The sequence below is a fragment of the Varanus komodoensis genome, unplaced genomic scaffold (genome assembly GCF_004798865.1).
Source record: "Varanus komodoensis strain SLA01 unplaced genomic scaffold, ASM479886v1 scaffold12, whole genome shotgun sequence".
Classification (NCBI taxonomy): Eukaryota; Metazoa; Chordata; class Lepidosauria; order Squamata; family Varanidae; genus Varanus; species Varanus komodoensis.
Genome location: NW_025335349.1, coordinates 15,194,166 through 15,220,811, shown reverse-complemented (window position 1 = coordinate 15,220,811; position 26,646 = coordinate 15,194,166). Strand labels below are relative to the sequence as shown.

Here is a 26,646-nt window from a genome sequence, read left to right as displayed (position 1 = left end):
CAAGATAATTTCTCAGAGCCACACCTTCAGCTTATCAGGAAAAGCACCAGAGAAGCACCTTGAAGCTGCTTTCCCCAATTTTTTGGTAGATAAGGGCTGCTTTGGCTACCAGAATGTAACTGTTTGCCCTACTGAAGCAGCTTTGCCTGTCCCCCACTTCAACTCCAAGGAAGAAAGGGTTAGAGCAGCCTCTGAAAAAGTGGAACTTTATAAAATATGTAGCAAAGGTCTTAGCTCAGAGAGATGAATTAGTGTGTCAGTCACCCATGAAGCTCTGCAGGCCCACAGGGAATCCCCTGAACTGTTCAGGGGACCAATACAGTCACAATGAATGGGAATGTAAGCTTTATTTTGCTTGTTTATATTCTGTATCCATATCTTATCACTGTATTCAATAAACTGTATATAATCTTTGGTACACAGGTGTTTTTGATTCTTCCTAAGTAGCCTGGCATTTAAAGGGAGGCACCTTGCCTGGACCAGGCTCCTAGGAATTAATACAGACAGCATATCAATTAGCTAAACATTTTTTATCTATTGGCATCCTTAACGGTAATTGCGATCAGCCTTTTTTAATTCTGTAAAATATGGGAGTTGCCACTGTCCCTGTAACTATACAATGCAGAGACACAACAAGTGAAAACAGACTTCTGCATGAAGTTGAAATTAATTTATTGAATCTGTTACATTCAATTTCCTTGCTAGCTATAATGGGTTATAATCTATCATAAATCAAATATCTGTGTGGATAAATATTAATACACTTCCAGAAGTTGAAAACAGGTTATTCTGGACTTGAAAGAGAACCTGTTATGGAGCTTTAGAGAAAAATCCTAAGCTGTGCCAAGATACAAGGGAGAAAAGAGAAAAGTTCAATATGCTTTTAAAACAAAAAGACTTGGGACTCTTTCCTATTTAATATGGGGCAGGTGAAGGGGCCCCCCAGGAGTGACTGTCCAAGAGTTATGGTCATGTGTTTGGAAACCAACCTTTCCTTCCTTTTAAACATAGAAACAGAGCTAGTCAGAAGGGTTCTCCCAGGCTATCTAGTCTGACCCCCGGCTCCAGCCAGCTCCGCTCACGACATGCCCACCATGTGCATGTCTAGCCTATCTTTGAATACCCTCACCGATGGCGCCTCATCCACCTCCCGTGGAAGCCCATTCCATACCCTCGGGGTCCTGGCATCTAAATGGAACCTTGGAACAAACATGTAGATTGCAAGGCAGAAAACAGTACCTACTTAACTAAAGAAAACTTACTGGATTAATGTAACATGGCAACTCACTTGTAAATTTATAAGCCATAGTGGGTGATTTTGTCATGTAAAGCTGAGATGGATTTGATGGCTTACAATTGGGATTCAGTTGATGTGTCATCCAAATGTGGACAACACAACCCATCATGGGTCAAACTGAATACAAGCAAGCCGTTTGATAAGAACAGCAAAACCCCTTGCCATGCCAGTGGTGGAAATATTTAACTGCTAGTCACTGTACAGGGTGTTTACCTGCTAGAATTGGTAAGCAGGCACCCCCCCAGGCTGTAGGCACCCCCCTCCCCCAAGTAAGTATGCACCCCAGGGACTATCTGCACTAACCTGCTTTGCTGAATTTGTGCAAATCTGGTGGCCTGGAATTTAAAAAATGGTACATACAATTATTTTTGCACATTATTGTAACTTTTGTTTTAAATACGACAACTACAGACAGCCTCTCCAAGGTACCATAGTGGTTTCCTGGTGGGGTACCTTACATATGCCTACAACAGGATGGGAAAAGCCAGCTTGAGAGTCAGTTTTTGCTATCTATCTGTCCATATCTAAAGGGTAAAACTCAAACCATGACAAGCTAAAATGGCTCATTGCAATATCAGGAATAGGGAAACACCTCAGTGCTCTCACAGTGTGTACAACATACCCAGTTGTCGGTTGGGTGTATTTTGGCTATGGTAGCACTGCGTTACTTCCCCTGCATTGTTGCTTATCATGTTATCTGAACCTACCCAAATATTCTTTCCTACCGAATGGATGGCACTTGACTGGTAGATGAAGAGATAAGGGCCAACAGTGGCTTGTTGACTCCTGATATTGACTCTTCAAGGACCAAACTACATATTATATATTACATTGTATATTACATGACAAACTGCACTTGTATTTCTCCACATTTTATTTTTACCCTAAAAATAGGTATGCAGGGAAGATCCAGATTTGATCAGTATACTGGTGCTGTGGGGGGGGGGGGGCTTTTAATCCTCACAGGTTCCTTATCTAAATTTCCCTGCTAATTGCGGCTTACCCTCTCCCAGACAAAATAGAATGCTACAGCTCCCCCTGGCGGCCTATAGAGAAAGCAGCCTAGTTCACCTTGCAAACAATTGCCAAACCTGTAGGTGCTTGCAGGATTAGCACCAGTCCAATTAGGCAAGCCAGCTGAAATCTATAAAGAGATCTATGAAAGACTTTCTATTCCTGTTCAGTTTTACCACAACACGAAATGCCTTTTGGTGGTTGTTTAGTTTTGGCCTACAGTCTTGTAACATCTTTCCCTGTATCTTGACTCTTGCCTGTTTCCTGATTTTGCCTTTGCCAGAGTCTTTCCTGACTCTGCTTTTCCTCTACAACTCCTTTGCCAGAATCTGTTGCTTGCCTGTTCCTGAATCTGTTTTCCACCTTATCACATTTCCAACCTTTGCTTAAGACTTGGTTCTCCTTCCATTTCCCAGAGCTGATGCATTCCTGTAAAACAGAGGGAGGTAAAGACATTTTTTTCCTGCAGGAGACTGTTTATGTTCATGCCTTCTGTTTTCTAAATTGTAGAAACTAGAATGTCAAAAAGTGTATAACACTCTTCAGAAACCAGAGTTAGAGTTGAAATTCGACTAAATAGTCAGCTCTGTTATAATCCTATCTTGAGAAACTTCTTACAACAAACAAGCCTTTCCCATGGTGTCCTCAAATGTTGTCAGTGACAATTCCCACAGCATTCCATACTGGTTATGGTTAAAGTCCAAAAGAGCTGGAGGACACTAGGTTAAGGAAGGATGCACTGCACTATTGCAAAGAATGCCATTTCAGCACAGTTGTAACAGAACAAGAATTATTACTATGGCCACAATGTAACAATTGCCTTTATTCACAGAGATAATATACTTCCTAGGATGAGGGATTATTTCTCCAAGTCAATATAAGGAAGATTTTGCTTTAAAGGTGTATTTACATCACACAAGGATTTTACAGAAACATATTCTTTCTCATTCTTTCTCTAAGCCACTAGTCTGTGCTGCAAGACTTTCTTTCATATAGCTGTGAGCTTGCCAAATGCCAGTTCTTCCATATAACTTATTTCTCATGCATCCATACTAATGCAGTTGGACATTCCTGTGTCCCACAAAAAAGCGTTTTTAAGGTGAGCAGAAGTTAAATGTGTTCTCACACTAAACCTAAGGTTCTTGAACTATTTCCTAATTAGTTCCTTTAATTATAAAGCAACCCGTTTTACCTCAATTACTTGTGTAGTTACATGGAAGGAAGGCCCATGCTAAAGAAATGGAGCACTGAAATTCTAGGGTTCTGCCACATTACACTACAGCAACGTGATGTGGGTATACAGCCACTATCACTTGACAGCTATCATTTAAACTGAATATGAAGTCATCCTGCTATTTTTTTAGAATTGAAGCCAGTACACTAATCCCCTCAAAATCCATACAAATTAGTGGCCCCCACAAAAAAATGCATGAATAAGCCTACCGAAGGCTCTGGCCAGCCTTGACATACGGGTCCTTTGAGTCCTGTCCAGACCTGTAGCTGGCAGACCCAAATCCAAATCCAAGCATTTTGCAGTTACGGGCTCTGGAAAGTTCCTTTCCTCTTCTTCTGAAGCCTCCCTTTGCAGTGCAAGGTGAATTTTAACTTTATTATATGAATCCTTCCAAACTCTAATACCACCTCCACCAAGATTATTTATTTATTTATTTATTCTATTTCTATGTCACCCCATAGCCCAAGGGCTCTCTGGGTAGCCCACAAGAAACAACAACATAAGTTTAATAACATAAAACAATACCATCTAAAACCACATAAAATCCAACTAATATAAAGTGTGAAAAAGTAGGATAATATAAACAATAAAACAGCAGGAAAAAGCAAATGAAACTATGATTTTAAAAACAGGTACTAAATTAAAAGGTTTTGGCAGCAAAAGTTAGTACAGGCTCAAGAAAGTCCACTAGCTCTGTTCTTCTATCTTCCTTGCTCCTTTTTTGTACGGTTTGGCTTTCAACTGATACCCTCACCTTCTATGTATTAACTGTTCTTAACCACAGATGTAATTGATAGACCCACACAATCAGCCTGACTTCTAGTTTCTTTAGACCATTTTTCCTTTTCCTTTTATAGGCACAACTGTCATCCCCATTCCATACTTCTCAGAAGCTGGCAGGTTCTTAGGAATTTTTGGAGGCGTTTTAATCTTTCATTTTATACATGTGATTCTTTGCATATGTAGGACAAGCCTCTAGCATGTAGAAACTGTTATCATATTTTCCATGGCCCTATTTCATTTCACTAAGCACATAACTTGAATGCAACTAGAACTCTGCACAATTGAGAAGGAACCCTGCTTTATTAGGTCCCTGCATAGGACTGCATAGATACTTTTATTTGCATTCAAGCAAGTGTGAGCAGAACATCCCTGCAGACCTTGAAAGTCCATATAGCAATGCCAGGGACATGGATGGCACAAACAGGGATGCTGGGGTAAGCCAACATATATGTCCTTATCATTCTATACTTCCTGCATGAAGAGAATACATGAAAAGGCCTATAGTTCTAGCAAAATGGAGGACAGAACAGCATTTAGACCACATCCAATGGCAAGGTGGCGTAACCTGTTCTTCTAGAATAAGAAAACCTAAAATCGCACTATGATGTTTTCCTTCCTTCGGCATGTTTAAGAGGTGAACAAGTGGCTAAAGTGAGCTGAATATACCTCTCATCATAGGAGAAGTGAGAACATATTGTAATGGAGATTCCTAACTGTTTCTGGCTTCCCCAGGCAACAGACAGAGCCGCTTATGAAATGAACCTACACTGTTTACTTTCTGATAAAAACACAGTTAAACTCTAGAACCAATAACTATAACCAGCTAACTAGCACCAATAAGAGTTATTTTTCTTCCACACTGCCCTGTGGAGCATAGATGACTTTTATTCCAAATATTAACTTTCCACTCACCATATGACTATTTGCATGTGCTTTACCATATGTGCAAGGAACAGAAGCAGCATCTTTACAATTCTGCTGAGCCCTAATTTAGAATTATTTATTTGTAACTCAACATCATATGGGTTGTACTCTCAAAAGCTTGCAGTAGCAATATCATGTCAAGTGTATGATAGTAGAAAGCTGTCCTTTTCTATTAACATCCAATCTGCTTTCAAGAACAAACCAATTTAGTGTACAAAATCTTGGAACTCATTCAGAAAAAACCTTACGTAGGGGCAACCTTAAATAGTTAGCAAGCCTTGAGATCTGGCAGTTTTCCATGCTACCAGTTTTTGTAAATAAACATACATTTGTTACTCATCTGTTTTATGCAGTCTACACAGTGGCCTTCAAGGCTCCATGCTTGTTGCAAGCAAGTCTAAACATCATCAAGAAAATGGAAGATTTTGCCAATATTGCACAATTATATTGTGATGATGAGTGTAATACATAAGTGACATAAGCACCCAGGGTTTTGAAGGATGAAGAGATAGCTCAAAATCAGGTATAAGCTGCTTTCCATCCACACTACTTAGGATGCAAGCCATTATATAGTGAATGGACATTTGGTTACTGCATTAAGTAAGAACTAACAGAAATACTGCACACGGGGGATTGAATCCACCTTTGTGTAACACGACTTCCCTGCACTTTGCCTGATTATGCGGGAAGTTCCCAAACTTGAACTGCATTCCCTTCAGAGGATGACTTGTAGGTCAGTCATCAGCATTAACTTTTAACAATGGACCTCTCAAGAAGGCAACAGGATGAGCCAATGAGGGCCAGCTAAAGCTTTGACTATAGTTATGTAGTCTCCACATCATAATCAAATATTATTTATATTATATACAGCATTTTTTATAAAAAAGGAAATATAATCTTAAACTGCCTTAAGCCATAGCGTCTAGCTGACAGTAGTAATAGTGTTACTGTATTCTGCCCATGGCAAGCACAGCTGAAGATAGGCCATTGGGTTACTGTTGCTGTTCTGTACATATTCTGTTTGGCATCTCAAAGGCGATAATGTATCCATATAGGCCTGAGGTGCTACTGTGTTGAAGGCCTGTTTTAGTAGTAGCTGCTTGCTGATTTCTGAAAAGGGAGAGAGACAATTGGTGTTGGTATTTATAGGTGGGATGTGGACCAGTACAATTCAATTCTGATTGGCTGGAGGTTCTAGCTCGGTGAAAAAGGATGCTAACTGTTGACTGTTAAGGAGTGGACATTTAGGTACTTGAAAAAGTCTGTGGTTAGTGAAGATGAAGGTCTCTGGTGCTATAGAAGGACTAGGAGAAAGCTGAGGAGCTAGTGAATAGCTAAGGCCAGACTATCATCCTATTCCTTATCTGTGGGATAACCATATGTTGCTGGGAAAGATCAGAGAGCTCATGTGGCTATGTTATGCCAGGAAGCTGCCCTAACATCTTGACAGGTTAGCCAAGCAGTCATTAAAACACAGTTAAATGTTCCAAGCGGCTAGAAAGGAATTGCTTTGGGAGTCAGAGGAAGACTGAACCAAGCCTCATTGTGAATGCATTTCGCTGAGGAGATTTAGGAAATTTGGCCTGAGGTTAAAAAAGAGTTATTAAGAGGCTTATAACAGCAACAGTATCTCTCAAGTCCTCAAGAATTGTCAGTAGAAAACTCCAAAGTGAAAAAAATCTTTACTTAGCAGTTAATGTACAAATACAACTTTGATAAATTAACAATAGTTTGCCTTGTCTCTAATGCTGAAAGCCATCTTATGCCAAAAACAGCTACTAGCTGGTTCTAAAATATTCTAAGATAATTGGTAGCAGTGGAAAAGGCAGCCTGCAGAGGTATGCTCTGTTATATTAGCAGAGCACTCCACAAGTGCAATTGCCCAGCGAAGGAGCAGTTTGCCCACAAATGGTGGTAGCATGAAAGGGAACCTCCACCCTCCCCATAGGCCCTGTTATTCATAAACATATGGTCACAATAGGCCAAAAAAGCTACTAACAAGACTAGGGCACCTGCATACAGCAGTCCTCAATAGTAGTAATACTATTATTGATTTTTTCCCTCTGAGTCCCAAGCACTTACTAAGCTAATTCAATACCACACTTCAATATGTGTCTTATTGTGAAAGCATCCCTAATGGACTCAATGAAAAAAATAAATTTTATACATCAGATATCAAGAAAAAAACATTATCTACTAGCAGAATAATTGACATTATAATTTGATTTGGTTAACAGTCAAAGAATCACTTGTTTTAATGAATGATAAATGAATGTTGTTGTTTTGAGCAGTCAAGTTGTTTTCAACTTAAAGTGACACGATGATGCTCTCCAAAATGCCCTACCCTTTACAGTCCTACTCAGCTCTTGTAAACTCAAGGCTGTGGCTTCCTTCATGGAATTGATCCATCCCATACTTGGCCTTCCTCTTTTTCTTCTGCCTTCAACTCTCCATAGCATTATTTTCTTTTCCAATGAATCTGACAGCTTCACTTTCCAGGGAAAGTTATGGTTTGATTTGATCTATCAACCACTTGTTCATTGTTCTGCCAGTACACAGTATTCACAAAGCTCTCCCTCCATCACCGTGTTTCAAATGTATCATTTCTTCTCCTACCAGCTTTCTCCTCTGTCCTGCTTTCACACTCATACGTAGTGATCAGGAATACAGGAGTGTGGATAATTTTGGCCTTAGTCTCCCGTGAAGCATCTTGATCATCACTTCTAGTGCCTCCATCGCTGCCCTTCCATGTCTTCTTCTAACTTCTTGGCTGCTGTCTCCATTTGAGTTGATGACTAAGCCAGATTATGAACAATCTTTCTCAATTTCATTTTTTTCCCATTGTTGACTTTAAAGTAGGTTACAGTGGAGCAAGATTCTGGATACCCTTATACTGATAATACAACATGCCACCCACAAGAACTATAGTGCATCACATATCTTCCTCCCTAGGGTCACTTCACTTAAGGCCAAGCCAGATATTACTTTATAGAGCCATGCACAGGCTCCCCCCCCCCCCAATATATATAAGAGCAGCCCTAGAAAGAATGGGCGGAGTCACGTTGGAAGCAAGGCAGGGAAACAGTGGGGTTAATCCATCACCATCACCCCATTGTCATTATTCTTATTTACATTTGCATCTTGAACAAGCTACTTTGCCAGTGAAGAAAACCCATTTGTGTGTATATTGCCCTACATAAGGAAAATACCACCTTCAGGTGCTTAATTTAAATTGGGAAGTGGAAAAAAGGGCATTCATCCTCAATCCTGGGATAACTGGCCTTCCCCAGCTCACATTCTATTATGCAGTTTGCACGTAAGTAAACCTATAGTCTAATCCTCCTAGGACACTGTCAAATCTACCTGACCAAAAAGGCCCCTAACTTCCACCCTTCTGCCTCTTACGATGTTATTTCTATAATCCAAAACATGCCCCAGTTAAAAAAATGTCCCAACATGTTCACCAGTATACTTCTATAGGGTACATTTGGGATCCCTAAACAAATTTTAAGGACTAGAGAAGTTAGATGATCTGTAGTTAAGACTCTTTTCAAAGTCAAGACTGAGTTAAAACCTCTAACATGCAGAATAAATATCCATTAAGGGAAAGCTGTTTTACAGTTGTTTAAATTTATAGGCCAAAGTATTGTTATGCAGAGTGAAGGTCAATAGGCCAAGCACATTTTGTCATTCATAGTCTCAGAAAATATTAAATCTTAAATTACCTGTGCCTACTTAAAAGTCACTCTTATGCTGATTCAAACCTCCTGAAAGAAATATTCAGCTAAGCTAAGCTCTTTTCATAGCATTTTTCTTACCTGAGGCACTTTTGTCTGGGGTAAAAAATTACCCCAGATGACTTTTATTAAATTCTATTTTAACACAGGATGACATGTATACCTAGTTCTACAATCCAAATCTCCCCTCCTGCAGCACCTCCTCCCTCCCTCCCTCCCTAATTTACCCAGTCATTTTTACTGGAGCCACAATTGACCTGAACTTGCTGGAAAGTAGTCCCTGAATGTATCTTCCTCTGAAACATTATGCTGCTTACTCACCACAGCAAACACTGGTGTGCATCTCTCAGGGTGAGTGTGGGAGCTTTCATGCCCTTGAGTGACTACCCTAATTATTACAGACTGAAATATGTAGAGGGCACTAGGTTTGGGAAGGCCACCACAGATGGCTTTGTCTATTGTTCACATGAACTTAACCCACACTGACTGAAGAGACCCTGATTCTGCCAAAATATTTTCATTCTCCCTATTGTCAACATATAATTCCTACCTTGAACTTATAAACAAATCAGAGTTGTTAGCTTACTAGGAAAACATTTGACAGGTCAGTAGCATCATAAAAGGGGTAAGAGTGAGGATTAAAAAACAAACTAAACATCTTCCTAAATCTAGGACTGCAATTACAATGCATAAAAGACAGACTGGTTCAGCAAGTACATAATAATGTTCCAATTTTAAATTTATCAGAACAGAGATGTGTGCTTTCTCTACCAATCTGTTATAGAATGTGGCATGAAGACCTTAATTGTTAGACTTCATCTATTCTTGCTTCATGCTCTGCTACTGCTGTGCTTTACTGTTGTTTACTGACAAGTTATACTGTTGGACTTTGCATTGTATAATTTAACAATAAGGGACAACATCCTTGTAAAAACAGTAAAATGCCAAACCAGGTATGCACATTCAGTAATGACTACTTCATGGTCAAATGTTACACCTAAAAGTTCTCCTTTTTATTTGAGAAATCATCAATATTATCACGTAAAACCTCAGGTCATCAATACTTAACATTACATAATTTCCCCACTAAATCAAAAATCTCTCTGCCAGCTAGGAAGGGAAGGAAGGAAAACTGAAGGGAAGAGATAAGGGATAAGGAAGGGAAATTGAAACTATTTTATTTCTTACCTGTAGAGGAGAACTTAAGATGGTCACTAACATTATTTGTCTGCAAATTACCAGTTGATAACAGTATACTCAATATTTAAAAGTTACCAAAACCTTGCTGAGGATCTAATATGGTCTTTGGTAGTTAACCAGTTCAAATATTTAGGACTATTAAATCCTTAGGTTATTATTCAACAGAGCCAAATCAATAGAAATAAATCTGTTGAAAGCTAGAATTACACAAATTATGCTCTTGAAATATTTGATAAATGTGTACAGAATGCTCATTAAAGATATATACTGGCACATATTATTTCAGGTACATTAAGTTGTTGCTTTCCTGGTCACCATCCTTATCAGTGATTCCAAAACACCATAACTTTTCTTACATGCATGATTTCCAAAATTCAGAAAGCTATTTATATACCTTTGCTGTTCAAATAACTTTATGAACAAAGAAGACAGACATTTGTAAAAATTCAGAAATACCAGCCCTTGCAAATCAAGAAACTAAATGTAGCTACCTGAAATCCATTCTTCTCTGCTGAACACCACGATCATGACTGTAGACACTGTTATTATTAAACCAAAGTATTTGTATACTTTGTCTTTTGGAGAATTGCCTTGTTAAAACACGATAGACATTTAAAAGTGGAAATAACATCACGTTGTAAACTTAGCATATCCAATATATAAGCAAAGTTTTCCTTCTCTTAAATGCATACTCTTGCTGAAGCATCTCCAATGTATATAAAAATAAAAGCTTGCCATAAATTACCATTCAATAAAGGATTATGTATTTTAAATGGGGGATTAATGCATTTCTAAGCAAAAACACTCCCATGTAAATCCTAACATTTTCCATCAGCTACACTTCATAGAAACTATCCATCTGACCACACAACCAAGGACTAAAGAATGTCTAGCTATATTCTCTACTTTACTCTTACTAGCAATGTCTTCATTATTTATATATATTGGCACTGGTTTCCAGCAACTGAAGCCAAATCTATCTTGTTAAATATTCATTGGCCGCTGCTGTTCCATAATGTTCAACTGTACTAAAAGAAGCCTAGGTGTGCTGTTACACACCTGTGGCTAAAGCAAGGGACTTGCTTAGGTAACTTTGATAAAAGCCTATGTCTGAAACTTAACAGCATTTGATATCATTTCTGAATGCCTCACCAGGTGGCAAATATAACTTAACACTTGCACACAATTAAATATTCTTGTTCTACAACTGGGAAACTTTTATAGTGTGCTTCAGATGCTGCTTTGAAGGAAGGAACAGCACCAAGATGAAAGAAGCTAGGGGAGGGGGGCGGCTGTCCCAGTGTGGTAGAGTGTTCTATAGTTTTTAGCCAGAATCTGATCAGAAAAAGTTGAAAGGGGATTGAGGTCAGTTCAGTATGAAAAACACAGTGATTAAGGGTTTGGCTTTGCCCTGTGATAGATGTGATGGCAAGAAGGGGAGTTGGTTTAGGCCTAATCAGCCTGTGGGATGTCAGAATAAATGTGAGCTTATATCTGACATTTTTCTTAGAGAAAAGTGAATTTCTTCAATCTGCCTGCTAGCAATCAACCCCCAAATGCCATGCCTGTACTTAGGATTTTGCCATGGGAACTAAAAAGCTCATCCATAAAACCTCATTTACTGCTAATAAAAAGTCTCCATGTTACGTTTTGTATACTGGAGGGTGGAGAGTTTGGGGTGGGGTGGGGTGGGGTTATACTACAGGTTCCTACAGTGGGATGTGTCCTGAGTTGACATTTCAGACTTACTTTTCCTGGTTGCAGTAAGTGCTGGACCCACAGTGAGTGCCTCTGTCTCTGAGATGATCTCATCCAGTTCTGATTCTGGATGGACTGATCCTGATGTCCATATGTACAAGTTTTGCCTGTCTACTTAGTGGCATCTGGGGGACTAACAGGATTTTCCAGGTATAAGAGCTATCTTCCAGGGGGAAAATGCACTCTACCCTGCTCTCTTTGGCTTTAAGAGAGAGAGAGAGAGATAAGACAAAATGGAGAAACCCTTCTGTTAGAGACAGAGAGCTTTCTAACCAAAGCCACAGAGCAAGGAATTATAGTTTTCAAAACAAAATTGTTGTTTAATTATTGCAATTAAGTCAAGTGTCTGAGGAAAGAACTATGCAACAAGAGAAGCCCTGTTCTACTGGCCTGGACAATATTAACTGCTCTGATCCTGGATCTGAACCAGGATGCATGTATTTCCAGGGAAAACTGCTCTTTGCTAAAGCCAGGACAGCCACAACTAACACTGACATCACCATGGGAAAAGACCAGCTCTATCAAGGTTCCTCCCACCAGGAATTCTAACTGTCATCTTTTCAGTTTTCCGATGAAAGAACTACATGGTGGAGCCTCCAGACTTGTAATTATCTTCCTATGTCTAAGATTATAGACAATTTTGTTAAAAATGTTGTTAAGCTATCTGTTTACTATGGAAATTTATTGTTGCTGAAAAGTGTTATACAAATATTGCAAATAAGAATTAAAACTGGACAAAATTTTGCAGGCTTGGAGAAATCTTAAGAATGCTTCTGCACGGAGAAATGGTAGTGGGAAGTCCTGCATACTGATCTCATTTCAGAAGACTTAAACAAAAATGAACTGCCAATGGCAAATGGCATAGTCCAATGTATTCTGCCTTACATGCATATAACCCTCTGAGTTCAGAGGCATACATGTATCAAATACATGCAGTGCATTTTCATTGGACAGTCATTTTCTGACATTTAAATTAAACACCAGTAAGGAGGACAGAAGGAGGATGGAATGTCAATAGGAATTGACATAAGGCAATGGTCCCATCCTCTTGCCCTCTGTGCCTCCCAGTATGCCCTTTGTTCTTTCTCAGTCTCAGTTGCATCCTTGGAGTGATTCCCCCCCCCCCCCCCACACACACATATTTAATAGTAAGCCCAAGTGTTCTGAAAGGTATGTATTCTAAGACCTGTAGAAGACTGCATTTTAGTAGAAAGAATATGATAGTGAATATGAATTAATTCAACTACAGAGGCATTAAAAACTGACACATGGGCAATATATATAACTGAATATATAACTGAGGTAGGTAGAAACAGCAGTGAAATCATGTCAGAGCTATTACCAATTGCTTAGAAAATTTTACTGCTCTTTCTTAAAACCTCAGAAGTTGATGAAGAGAATAATCCTTGAAGAACTGATCTGAATTGGTATTATATTAATTTTTTAAGAATTTAATACATTAACTTTCCACAAACATAAGAAACAATCAAAATAGGAAAGCCTGATTGCAGTTTATCTAATAATTATATTAAGTATAGTAGCAAGTGATACAATGCAATTTACAGGCTAATCCATACTTCAGAAGCAGAAATAACTATACTTATGCTAGGCTTGAGGGCACAAGTAATTTCTAATACATTGCTATCTAGGTCTTAGATCTATAAAAAATAATTTTGGACCCATCTTGGGTAAAATAAGGAATATGTTAAAACAGCATAATGTCTTCTAAAAATTCTTGCTCTTCTGAGTTTTACTATAAAAAGGACTGAGAATTTAGAGGACCTGATGTAGACATTTGGTAAACAGAAGGGGCAAGTTTTAATTTTATAAATTTCTTGTTCCCCTTAGGAACCAGAGTGCCAATTTCAAGAACTTAAGTCAGCTTTCCAGAACTTGTTGTCCTTCTAATGTTCCTAACAATTGGATTTGCTGGCTGCCACTGAAGTCCCAAAGATCTGTAAAGCATCAAGTTGAGGAAGCTTGCACAAATATATTGACTATGCATCCCTCCAAGCCAAATATTATTGTATAAGTTCCATTTAAGTTATGGTGCATAACTGTTTGGTTGTAGAATTATCTCAAGTGAGTGGATGGGTAGAGTCTATAAGTAAACAAATACGTGTTTGATACATGTATTAGTTTATCAATTTGCATATTGAATTTTCAGTAAATTTAGTTTGCAACAATTGGTTTTCCAAGTGATACAAGTTTTGCAATTAACTTCCAGTGAGCCAGTCTCTGCTGGTTTCATTCAAATCATCGTATTTTTAATCCAACATAATCCAACATTGTGTTTCCAAGTCCAGAATTCAAGCTCAGTTCAGAACCCACCAATCCAATCAACTCTCACCATCTCAGGACCTTTGTTTTTTCTTTATGATGTTCCAATGGCAACTTCAGAAGTCAAGCATGCAGAAGAATAGGCCTTTTTCCATCCTATGTTAGATAAGATCTTCCTCAACCTGAGGGCTTGGATAGCTGCTTCCAGCCTGAATATACAGCACTTGACAGTATATACTATGTACTATTCTAATATACAGATAATTATTTCATGAATACTTAACACAGGCTACAGGCCTTACTACAGGCTTCCCCTTGTGTAAATCCTTTCCATTTCAAATATTACTTTCACAAGATAAACAGAAGCTTAAAAGTTTTAATTCTACAAAGTGCCATCATTTTTACTAAGAATTAAGTCCCACTGAGTTCAGTGGGACTTAGTCCTAGGTAAATGGCTATAAAATTGCAGCCTAAAATTTGTTACATCCATCTTTTGTTTCTTTTTCTTTGTTTCTTCTCTTACACAAATAAGCTACAGCTGCTTTCAGATAATATTATATTTATCCTAGGCCATTTAATAGCATGCTTTAGCCTGTAATCCAAGATTTTTCTCTTCTGCAGGCAAGTAAAACAAAATCAGCATTTGAAGATACTTCAGACATGCATGCAAATCTTCTTCTTATCTTAATAATAAAGACTGGATGATATGTGCAGCATAACAAAATTGTATACATGAATGTTTGCAAATTAAACGCCAATGAAGTCAACAACATATGATTCCTGAAATAGCTTATATACATTTTTGTAAGTTTATCATCATGTGAATTGTAATAATATACATGTCAGAAATAAATTCCATTGTTTTTATGGCTGTTGCTCACCAATAAGTGTATTTAGGGCTACAGTCCAAGATACTGAGGTTGTATTTTGAGACAGTAACAAACACTTCAGTGAAGGCCCAGTTAGCCAATGAAATAAAGTAGGCTAAAAGCAATAATTATAAATCTATTTCAATACTCACTGAGTATAAGGGTCCACTCCTACAATCCCATATTGTAGTAGTCAACAGAAAACCAATCAATCTGAGTTGATTATTAATTTTACATTTTTATCCAGTAAACTGAACACATATGTTACATAAAATCTAAGACAGTGGCTTTAGGGAGGACTGATACTACACCAGCCTTAATCTACCTGATGCTCTCCCGTTGTTTTGGACCAACTCCCATGAACCCGAGCCAGCATGACCAATAGTCAAGAATGCTGGGATTTGTTGTTGAAAACATTGGGAAGGCACCAGGCTGGAGAAGACTTTATTACAAGAATCACAGTAGTTATGTACCTTTTTTGTGGCTGTAATTGGGTATTAAGGGGATAGTCACCTCTTTAACGAACATGCAGAGGAAACCACAACTAATTGCAGCTGTATAATGAAATTTCCCTGCATATCTGCAGTGCCTGGTGATATATAATGTGAGGAGAGAAGACACATATTTATCTCAAAAACCGGTAAACACCTATGTTCCTATATGCTAAACTATGCTTTCACCTATGCTAAACTCTGAATCAAATTGCACCTCAGTAAAGCAAGGACAAAACTACAACAGAAATTATCTGAGACAAAAGAAAACTTTCTAACCACTTTATCCTCCTGGAGAGCATATCCATGAAAGCAAGTAAGAAAAAATAGGAAAAGACAAAAGAGAAACAGGAAGTTACTTCTATTTCTGGGGAAACAAAGCTAGCAGCATCTGTTAATAAATAGATTACAAAGAAGTTATAACTGCAAAAACTACAAAAGTTCTAAGAGCCTGGACAAAAATAAGTACTATAGCTGTCAGTAATCTCAATCATCTTGATTATTGCTGGAGACATTTAAACTACACCGAATTTGCAGACTGCTAGAAAACAGAACCATCTAGGCATAATTCTTGTTCCAAGGGCAAAAGCTTAGTGTGATTGAAAAGACTTAAAGAACAATATGTTACATGTCAATAGATGCACAAATAAGTAGCAGCGTAGTTAATAACAACAGTTTATACTTATGGTAGTAATCTTGGCCATGTTGGCCAGGAATAATAGGAGTTATAGTTCAACACATCTGGAAGGCATCAGGTTAGAGAAGGCTTTGGTTGGAAGCAGGACTATATGTTTGTGACAATGGTTTAGAAGAAAGTGGTATTGGCATGTAATTCAGCTTCCTAAAAATGTCAGGTTTGATTTACAAAGCAAAAATTTAAAAATCATGGTTCTAACTTTTATAACTGAAAATGCATACTTAAATACCAATGCCAGTGGCTGCTGAAATCCTCCAGGTTATTTATTTAAGATTGTATATATTTTACCATTCGCTCAGTGTATTACTCTCAGAAGGGTTTACAAAAGATTATAAACAATAAAACATAACAAGTATCCATAAAATCTAAACAAGAATACAAATAAGAGGAGTCACTAAATATTTCTTTCCAGGAGTTGTAATTGAGTTTCATTGCCCTAAAACCTTCTTAGCCATCCCTATGATTAGCAAAAACTGAATGAATTAAGGAAATCATTACAAACTGCAAGCTTTATCATACATATTCCACATAGTTTCTTGTTGCCATTTTAGATTTCCATTTCAATTTCCAAACAGCAGAGTCCTGTGGCACCTTAAAATTCAGGCATAAGCTTGTAGGGCGTTACTATATGAAACTGCCTATGACCCAGAAGAACTGTGAACTGAAACCAGGGACATTGTTAGGGAAGAACGCAAAAGGTAATTCCTGCAGCAAAAAGAAAAGAAAAGCCTAGATGAATGATGGGAGAAACCCTCATGATTACTAGGTACAGATAAGAAGCAAAGGTGACAGATACAAGATCAGAATGCAACTTCTCAGTGACTATCACATAGAGAGAAAAAGAAATACAAATAATGGCCAGTGCAAAGAAATAGAAATAGAACAACAAAAGAGGAGGAAAAGGAGACCTCTTCCAGAAGGTGCAAAAAACCAAAGGGAAATTCCAACCTAATTTAAGAATGCCAAAAGACCAACAGGAGAACATACTATATCACCTGGTTAAAACAAAGATAAGCATAACAGAAAAGAACATATGAAAGGATTATAAGGAATAGGTAAAAGGCTCCTTCAAAGAGGAATCCTATGAGGAAGACCCTGCAATATTAGAAAGTGATGTGAAAGCTTCTCTGAAAGCACTTGGAAGGAATAAAGCACCCAGAATAGATACGGTGCCAATAGAAGTAATCAAAGCTACAGAGACTGAATAGGTCCAAATCCTAACAAGAATATGCCAACAAATATGAAAAACCAAACAATGGTCCACAGAATGGAAATGTTTAATATACATCCAGATCCACAAGGAAAGAGGTGCAAAATAGTGTAGCAACCATAAGCCCATTGTATTCCCCATGTAGACAAAGGGATGCACAAGATTCTTACCGCAAAGTATTTTACTGTATATGAAGAAATGCCTGACATTCAAGCTGAATTCCAAAGAGAAAGGGGCACATAAGATCATATCACAAGGTCATATAATAAATGTATAGTGCTACTGCAGCACACAAAAGAATTTCAGATCAGTCTATGCTTTATAGTCTATAGCAAAGCCTTTGACTGTATGTAGGTTATGAGAAGCTATGGATGGTCCTGAAAAAAATGGGCATGCTGGATCGTGAAAAAGCTGACTCAGAACACGATGCTCGTATAGAGCTTTGACTAATCGAAAGTTGAAATAGGTGTGTCCTGGATCAAATCAAGTCAGAACTTCCTCTGGAAGCAAACATTATGGAAAGGAAGCTGTTGTACTTTGCGCACATCATGGGGTGGACAAAACTAAAAAGACTGTAATGGTAGGAAAAGACAGATAAAAAGGAGGAAGATCAACTATGAAATGGATCAATTCCAAAAAGAAGCCACAGCCTGGCAGTTGTAAGAGCTGGGCAAGGCTATCATGGACAGTACATTCTGGATGTCATTCATTTAAAGGGTTGCCATAAGTCAGAGATGACATGATGGCACATAATAACATCAGACTTGTGGGAGCCATGGTGTACTTCATCCCAAAAGCTTATGCTGGAACAAATGTGTTTGTCATTTAGGTGGCATAATAGAGCATCTTAAAATCAATTTAATGTTGTTTTGTGCAGAGTATATACAATCCTGGTTAAAAGCTCCAAATCCTCATCATGTCCACATAGTATTTTTAGTATAAAGAAGTTATCTGTATCAGTACTTTTTCCCAGAAAGTGTTTGCAATTAACTGTAAATCACTTGATGCCATTTAAATGCCAGCAATATTATTTCAACTTCTATTTAATGTAGACGTGAAAAAGTATCATGCCACAAGAGATAACAATAATCACATTAGCTTAGTTCACATAGAATGGTCAAATCATTGCTTGCTCATCATGAAAGCTTTCAGAGTCTTACACTTCCTCATTTCTCCCCATTTGCAAATCTTAAGTTGTTCTGGTCTTCAAATCAGGTAAGGTGAGGTTGCTTACCTACAACTATCATTCTTTGAGTGGTCTCTGTGCATTCCCACATATGGACTCTGCACATGTGTTCCTGTTCAGGAAGATTCCATAGCTAAGATGGGAAGTGCTCACTGGGAACTGCTCTCCTGGCATGGCCCAGGAGTAAAGAAGGGGTTTCCTCTCAATTCTCAGAAGGACATGAGACCAACATTGTGGCCCCATGCTAGATGAAAGGACACTTGGACAATAGTCAGTGAAGGCCTTTCACTTTGCACAGTAGAAGCATTTTGTGGCTTATTTTAGGGCCACTTCCAGAATCGGCTGGAGGTTGTAAAATAAACTGTTCATGGTAAAGGTGGGGGCCAGATTCTCCAAGCCATGAGACAGAGTTGGTGGATCTCTGGATGGAGGATGGTTCCTTGGTCCCAAGAGCAAAGTGAGGGAACCAGGGCTGTCTGGACCACTATGGTGGTCCCATGCTAGATGAAGGGATACACAGTTTGGATCTGGGCTCGTGACCAGAGGGAAGAGATATTATAGTGTCCATGACCAGGTTTAGGAGAATGAGAAGACAAAACTGGGATACGAGAGATAGAAAGCAGGATGGATATGTTTTTGAAAATGTTTAACATTTTATTTTAGGGATGAAGAAAAGGTTGAGGGTTTCAGAGAAAAAGAAAGGTTTTTCTTCCTTCCAGCAGAGTCTGGAAGAGAGGAGATAGCTACAGAGAGCAGGAAAGGAACTTTCCAATGTACCCTTGATGGTGATTGAAGGAAAACTGAGGATTGCGAGAGAAGCCCTCCATCGTGCCTGGGTGAGTTCCCACTGAATAAATCTTAAATATGGAATCTTCCCATGTGTGGAGCCTGTATGTGTGAATGCACAGAGACCACAGAGACCCATGCTTTATACCATGGGTCCTCAGACTAAGGCCCATGGGCTGGATCTGGCCCCCCATGCCCTTTTAACTGGCCCGCCCCACAGGTTTGCACTTGCTGGGTGCGTGCATGGCTTGCTCACGAGGAGCTCGTTTTGGAAATGCTTGGAGAAAACAATGTCCTTTTGAGCAACTCGGCACCTCGCCTGGCGGCAGCTTGCTCACAAGTACATCGTTTTAGATTCGATCAGAGAAAATGATCTCTTCGCGAGCAAGCCAACGCCTTGCCCCACACCCCCCATCTCCGCCTCCTTTCATGTTCCCTAGACAGAAGTTTAGGCATGCTACATAACACATAGAATCATAGAACAAAAGAATAGTAGGATTGGTAGAGGCCAGAGGGCCATCAGGTCCAACCATCTGCTCAGTGCAGAGCTCCAAGTTAAACCATCCCTTTCAGATGGCTGTCCAGTTGCATCTTGAATTCCTCTAGTGTAGGAAAAGCCCATAACCTCCCTAGGTAATTGGTTCCATTGTAGTACAGCTTTAACAGTCAGGAATTTTTCCCCAAGATCTAGCCAGAATCTGGCTTCCTGTATCTTGAGCCTGTTATTCCATGTCCTGAACTCTGGGACAATCAAGCTGTCTTGTCCTCCTTCTTCATGACAGCCTTTCAAGTACTTGCAGAGTGCTATCGTATCTCCTCTCATTCTTCTCTTCTTGAGGCGAAGGCTTTGTTTTTAGTTCCTGGATCATCCTTGCTGCCCTCCTCTGTACCCGTTCCAGCTTGTCTACATCTTTCTTAAACTGTGGTGCCCAGACCTGGACACAGCACTCCAGATGAGGTCTAACCAGTGTTGAGTATAGGGGAACTAGTACGTTATGTGATTTGGAAGTAATGCTTCTTTAATGCAGCCTAAAATAACATTTGCCCTTTTTGCAGCCACATCACACTGTTGACTCATATTTAGTTTGTGATCTACAACAATTCTCACCTGCAGTATTTTTGAGCCAAGTATTCCCCATCTTGTAACAATGCCTTTGGTTTCTTTTTCCTAGGTGCAGAACTTGGCATTTGTCCCTATTGAATTTCATTCTGTTGTTTTCAGTCCAGTGCTCCAAACTACCAAGATCACCTTGACTCACCCAAATCTAATGGGTTTTCTGTAACACTTGCCTCTTTCTACCCATGATGAGTTAAAGTTCCTAGCATGATCATCAACCTTTTCCTATATCCTGGCAGCTTTGGAATATTAAAGAGCAGAAGTTTTTAGTAGGTTTGGAATTTCTAAATGTTCCTTTATTGTGACTAATATATAATGTAAGCCTATTGATTTAGCTTGCAGGGGCATTGTTAGTATGGCAAAAAAAAACCCAAGTCCTATGACTTTTGCGCGGGATCCTGGGTCTGCTGTTGGCTGCCATAACAGAGGGAGCTCAAGAACTTGTACCTCTCATGAGCTGCCTTTTTCTTATCTTAAGCAAAGACAAATGGGCAGGTGAATTATGCTATTGCTGCTCCACCACAAACTAAAATCTCAAATGCCTCTGGAAACAGTAACAATATTATTTCAGATTTATTTCCATATCATGACAACCCAAATGATGTCTTTTAAAAATGGGTTGTTTCAGGCATCATGATAATAACTATGACTGCCTAAGTGAAAGCAGACACCATTTAATTGAAAGTGAAATGGGGGCCAGTGTGCTCATTCAGTCCTGCTATGTATCGGTAATTTCTGGAATAAATAGCCCAGGAATTTGTTAAGTGTAAACAAGTCATTGTAATCAAAATGGATGGCTTCCTTTGTTATGTACAATGTATGTGGAAGGAAACAAATGTTATTTCCTTTCTTGACAGCATCTGAGGCTTTAGTTTGTGAGGTACCCAGGAGGCAGTGACTATATGGCAGCACAGCTGCCAGCTTCCATTGCATTTAAGTAAGTTTTAAAAATGAAAAAATTGAAGACTACTCACTAGCCTCCTGTCACTCAAAGAGAATTATTATGTGTGCCATATTTATTAGGATTGCATTATTTACTTTATCATTTTATTTATCTAAAATATTACTATATCACCCTGTAACAAATCACAATTTAGGTAGGTAATGATTAATTAATGGGTGTGATTGTAAATAAATTTTGGAAGAAAATCTGGATCATTTTAATGTGAAATTAATTGGTGGTAATCTATAAATTCAGGAGAGATTATTTGAATGAGAAAGCTGTTGGCTTTCCTTCTTTCAAATGCTATTGGATTTTCCAATAATTCTTTTACCGCTTCCCACACTCAAATCCAGAGAGTCACAAAATGCATCATTTTAGATGATTTTCAATAAGCACCTCTCCTTATGCAACCACAACAGTAAAATTCGCAAACAAGAGAGAGGTATCAACAGCCTTTGGTGTACCCGAGGGCTTGCAGAAATACAAAAAAAATTTAGTGGGAGGGGGGGGCCTCTGGATGCCTCTGTTAAAGGAACTGTATTGAATGTGGAGTACAACTCATGACAAATCAGAGAAACTTTATCCTCAGAATGTTGTGGAAATTCATCACAGCAAGATAATAAGGGTTCCACGGTTTCTTTCTCTGACCTGGATTATAAAAGGCCATGAACCACTCAGAAAAGCTCCACTGGATGGCACTGAGAAGATGCAATGCAGGTGAAAAAAAATGACCTCTTGCCGCCCTCACCACCACGTAATAGGCTTAATAGTGGGCTCCAACCCATGTTCAGTTGGATTCAGCATGAGGGTTTTTTTCCACCTGCACTCTAGCTGACTCCCCTCCTGCTTCATTGTCCTCAGCTCAGGTGTATACCAAGGAGCTGTATGGGGTCTGCTCAAGAGAACAGGGCACTTGGGTAAGATCATGTCAACCGCTTTGGCCATTTCTGCATTCTACACAGCAACCTGGGCTCCAACAGGAACACCAGCCATATCAGCTGGAAAATCCCCCAGAGTCCTGTGTAAAATGTCAGGACCCATTAGCTTCCAGGGGCAGACCATTCCAATAAGTCCCCCACTCTTGCATAGGGAAAAAGAGGCCAAAAGCCCAAACCAAAAAAGGAAGTGGTTTGATGATAACAAAAGGGTTAATGTTAGTCCTCACCATCCTCCTGTCCAGTCAAAAAAGACAGGTCCACAGCATGACCATTTACATGTATTGGGCCAATGACATGTTGATAAGGCCCCATTGTTGCCATGGTGGGCATGAAGTCCTGAGTCACCCTGGATAAAGTAGCTTTGGCAAAATTAAGATCTGCCAAAACCATCTTCTTGAGGGTCCTCACCACCTCCATCAGCTCAGGCAGGAAGTCTGATGAGCAGCAGAGTGGGCAAACTACCATCAGCAGAATCCATAATCTCTCTCAAGCATCCAGCACAAGGTAGAAACAGATGACCACGAAGTCCTAGAGGGGGAGATTGTATTCCTATAGATTACAGCCACCCACACTCCCCAACCCTCAAGGCAATGCTGGAGCTGCACTGAGTACCCAGATGGGCACACCTGCAAAAAAATAATCCCTCCTGCTACAGCCATCCAAGTCTCTGTAATGCAGGCCCCCTTCAGATCAGCCCTTTCACCAACAATCAAATTATGGATGAGGGAAATGGTATTCTGAGCCAAGCTGGCATTCAGCAGCAGCAAGCCCATGGGTAAGCTAGGGTTGTCCTGTCCCCCACCAAAGGACCTGGCACCTGAGCTGGCGCCAAATGGGCGATGCTCTTTGGCACTTCCCTTTGGCAGCTGCCCAGGGCCACTGAATAGAATTAGCTGCAAATACACAGCCATATTTAGTATACTCTCAGACTTCCTTCCGAAGCAAACAAAGCACTCATTTGCATTTGTGAGCCCATGCTTACTAATTTGCATGCAGACTGGCTGCATTTAACTGTTCAAAATTGTTAAATGTTCAAAAATATTGTACATGAGGACTCCCATTAGAGCAGGGACATTCAGTGCTGCCTTTTGTTTTTCAACCCCTCAGCCACAGGCTCAGACAATTCAAGAGATACACTGCAGACCACGTTTGTATACACTGTTATCAGTCTTCAGTGAAGAATGATCATACTTATCACACCACCCATGCATGAGAGAAATATGTAAGTAGGTTTGAGGAAACTCCAAGGTTGGCAGAAATATGAAACATATTTAGGAAAAACCTTAAGAGAAGAAGAATCCCAAAAACAGGACAATGAAGACTGAATGTGTTGATTGTTGGACACAGGGAAAAAAATCAGAAGGGAGAATGGAATGAAGTATCTGGAAACCTGATCATGAACACGTCATTTTGCAACATTTTGTTCCCACTTGCAGATCCTTATTCTAAATTTAAAATTTCATGTGATATGATTATTATTTGTTGCAGGACATTTTGATAAGCTACAATAGGCTTCCATTTCTTTATAGTAACGACAAGAAAATTATTCAAAATCAAGACCCAGATCGTATATACCACAAGTTAGGAAAGGTAGCACAAAGTCCAAGAGGTAATCAGCATGGTAAATGAACAATGTCAAGGAAAGTATTAGAGAAAAGAAGGAGTCCTTCAGAAGGTGGAATTCTTTCTCAAATATGGAAAACAAAAGGGAGAACAGAAGGGCAATAAGAGAAGCCAAAAGCATTTTGAGGAGCATATTGCTAACAGCATTGAGGCCAACAATAAACTTTATTTTAAAGTATCAGAAATAGGAAACCAGCTAAAAGGGCAATTGGACTACTGGATGATAATGGAATTAAACAAGTTCTAAAGAAGGATAAGGAGATTGCTAGATTAATCAACTGTCTTTAGTGCAGAAGATACAGGACAGATATCTGCTCCTGAATTGATACTTTCAGGAAGGAAGCCTGAAGAACTAAGACAGATAATAGTGACAAAAGATGAAACACTCAACTTTATTGGCAAACTGAATTTTAATAAATCAATGAGCCCAGATGGTATCCATCCTAGAGCTTTTAAAAAAACTCAAATATGAAATTGTTGACCTTATTAGAAAAAGATGTAGCATATCCATAAGAAGAGCCTCTGCACTGAAGGACTGGAAAATGCCCAATGTAACACCAAGTTTTAAATAGGAATCTAGGGAGATCAAGGAAACTATAGGCCAGTTAACTCATGGATAAATTGGTTGAAAGCATTAAATATATAATAACTATATAGAGGGGCTAGCCCTGCTGAAAAAGAATGAACATGACTTCTGTAAGTCCTGTCTCATTAACCTTTTTAAAATTGTTTGAGAGTGTCAATAAACATGTGGACAGGAGTGATCTATCAACATTGTTTAGTTGAACTTTCAAAAGGTCTCTGACAAGGTTCCTCATCAAAGATTCCTGGGCAAATTTAGCAGTCCTAGAATAAGAGGGTTCCACACATGTGCACAAAGCCCATATGAATGATGCACAGAGACCACAAAAAAGAAATTTCTCATGATGGAGGAACTTATGCAGTGGAGTCTCATAGGAATTTATACTAGGACCAATCCTTTTCAACCTATTATGATACAATATTAGGAGTGAGTTATGAAGTGATCAAGTTGGCTGATGACACCAAACTATGTAGGGTGGATAAAACCAAAGAGGATTGTGAGGATCTCCAAAGGGATCTCTCCAAACTAGATAAATGAGCATCAACATGGCAAATGTGGTTCAACATAAGTTGGAGTCAAGTAATGTAGGTTGGGATAAAAAAATCCCATCTTCTATAAGCTAAAGGGATCTGAGCTTGTGGGAACTGATCAAGAACAGGATATTGGGGTTCTGGTGAACAGCTCAATGAACATGTCAACCATACACAGATGCTATGAAAAAAAGGCAAATTCCATGTTAGGCACTATTAGGAATGGAACTGAAAATAAAATTTCCAAGATTGTATTCCCTTTATGCAACTATGTGGTATGACTGCACTTAGAATATTGTGTTCTGGTCACCACACCTAAAAAAGGATCTTGTAGAGTAGAAAAAGTTCAGAAAAGGGCAACTGAAGTAATCAAGGGGATGGAAGCAGCTCCCATATGAGGAAAGATTGCAACAACTGGGATTTTGTAAACCATGTAAATCAATAAGGGGAGGCATGATAGAGGTGTATGGAGAAGAAGGATAGGGATACAATTTTCTTCCTCCCCCATAATACTAGATCCCATGAACCTGATCAGTGAGAGACGCAGGACAGATGAAAGAAAGATGCATGGTTAATATGGAATTCACCTCCACATGGTGTAGTGATGGCCAACAATTTGGATGGATTTAAAAGAGTAATGAACAAATTTATGGAGAAAGCTATCAATGTATCCTAGTCCTGATGGTTATATGCTGCCTTCAATATCAGAGGCAGTATGCCTGTGTATATCAGTTGCTGCGGAACCTGGACAGGAGGGTCCTATTGCACTTGTATCTTGCTTATGAGATCCTGTGGGCAACTGGTTTACCCCTGTGCAAATGGAATGCAGGAACAAATTGACTATTGGTTTGATCTAGCACAACTCTTCTTATACCCTTAGTACCACCTATGAAATATTGCACAAACATGGAACTGTATATAATTTGTAAACTTGGTTGCATGAGTGCGTGTCCATCTGATTGCCTGTGTGTAAAATGCTGAATACACAGTTTATCAGATGAGAATTTTCCCTTATTCTACAATATATGAAAAATATGAATCTGCCTCTGAACATTGTGACTGGCATTAGAAATCTAGAAAATTAGATAAGGGTTTATTTTTATGTTAAGGAGATGATAGTTCTGTGTGCAAATAGCAGCATCAGGGCAATTTTCATCAAAAACAGGAAAAACTGCAAATGGATGGACAAACCTTTTTCCTTCACACCATGGCCCTGCTATTTGTAAAAAGAAAGAGGCATGAGGAATCCCAAACACAGGATTCAAACATTACTTTAACAAAACAGGCAAGTTTACACATCACACTAAGCCATTCTGCAAATAAACTATGCAGTCTGGATTGTTCTTGGAACAACTCATAGTATGCCTGCTGATGTTGTTCTTACATTGCATTTTTATCCTCCTTTTCCCTCCTTTGAGGATCCCAAGTAGGCTTGCAGAGCTCCAT

General features: G+C 39.0%; 1 protein-coding gene across 1 annotated transcript in view; it reads right to left on the bottom strand.

Annotated features, from left to right (window-relative positions):
- RIMS2 (regulating synaptic membrane exocytosis 2) overlaps window positions 1-26,646 on the bottom strand; it is a 367,376-nt gene that overhangs the window by 286,917 nt on the left and 53,813 nt on the right. Inside the window, exon 3 of the mRNA XM_044421755.1 lies at window positions 15,867-15,878. Coding sequence (XP_044277690.1) covers window positions 15,867-15,878 — 12 coding nt within the window. The remainder of the gene's footprint in view (window positions 1-15,866; window positions 15,879-26,646) is intronic.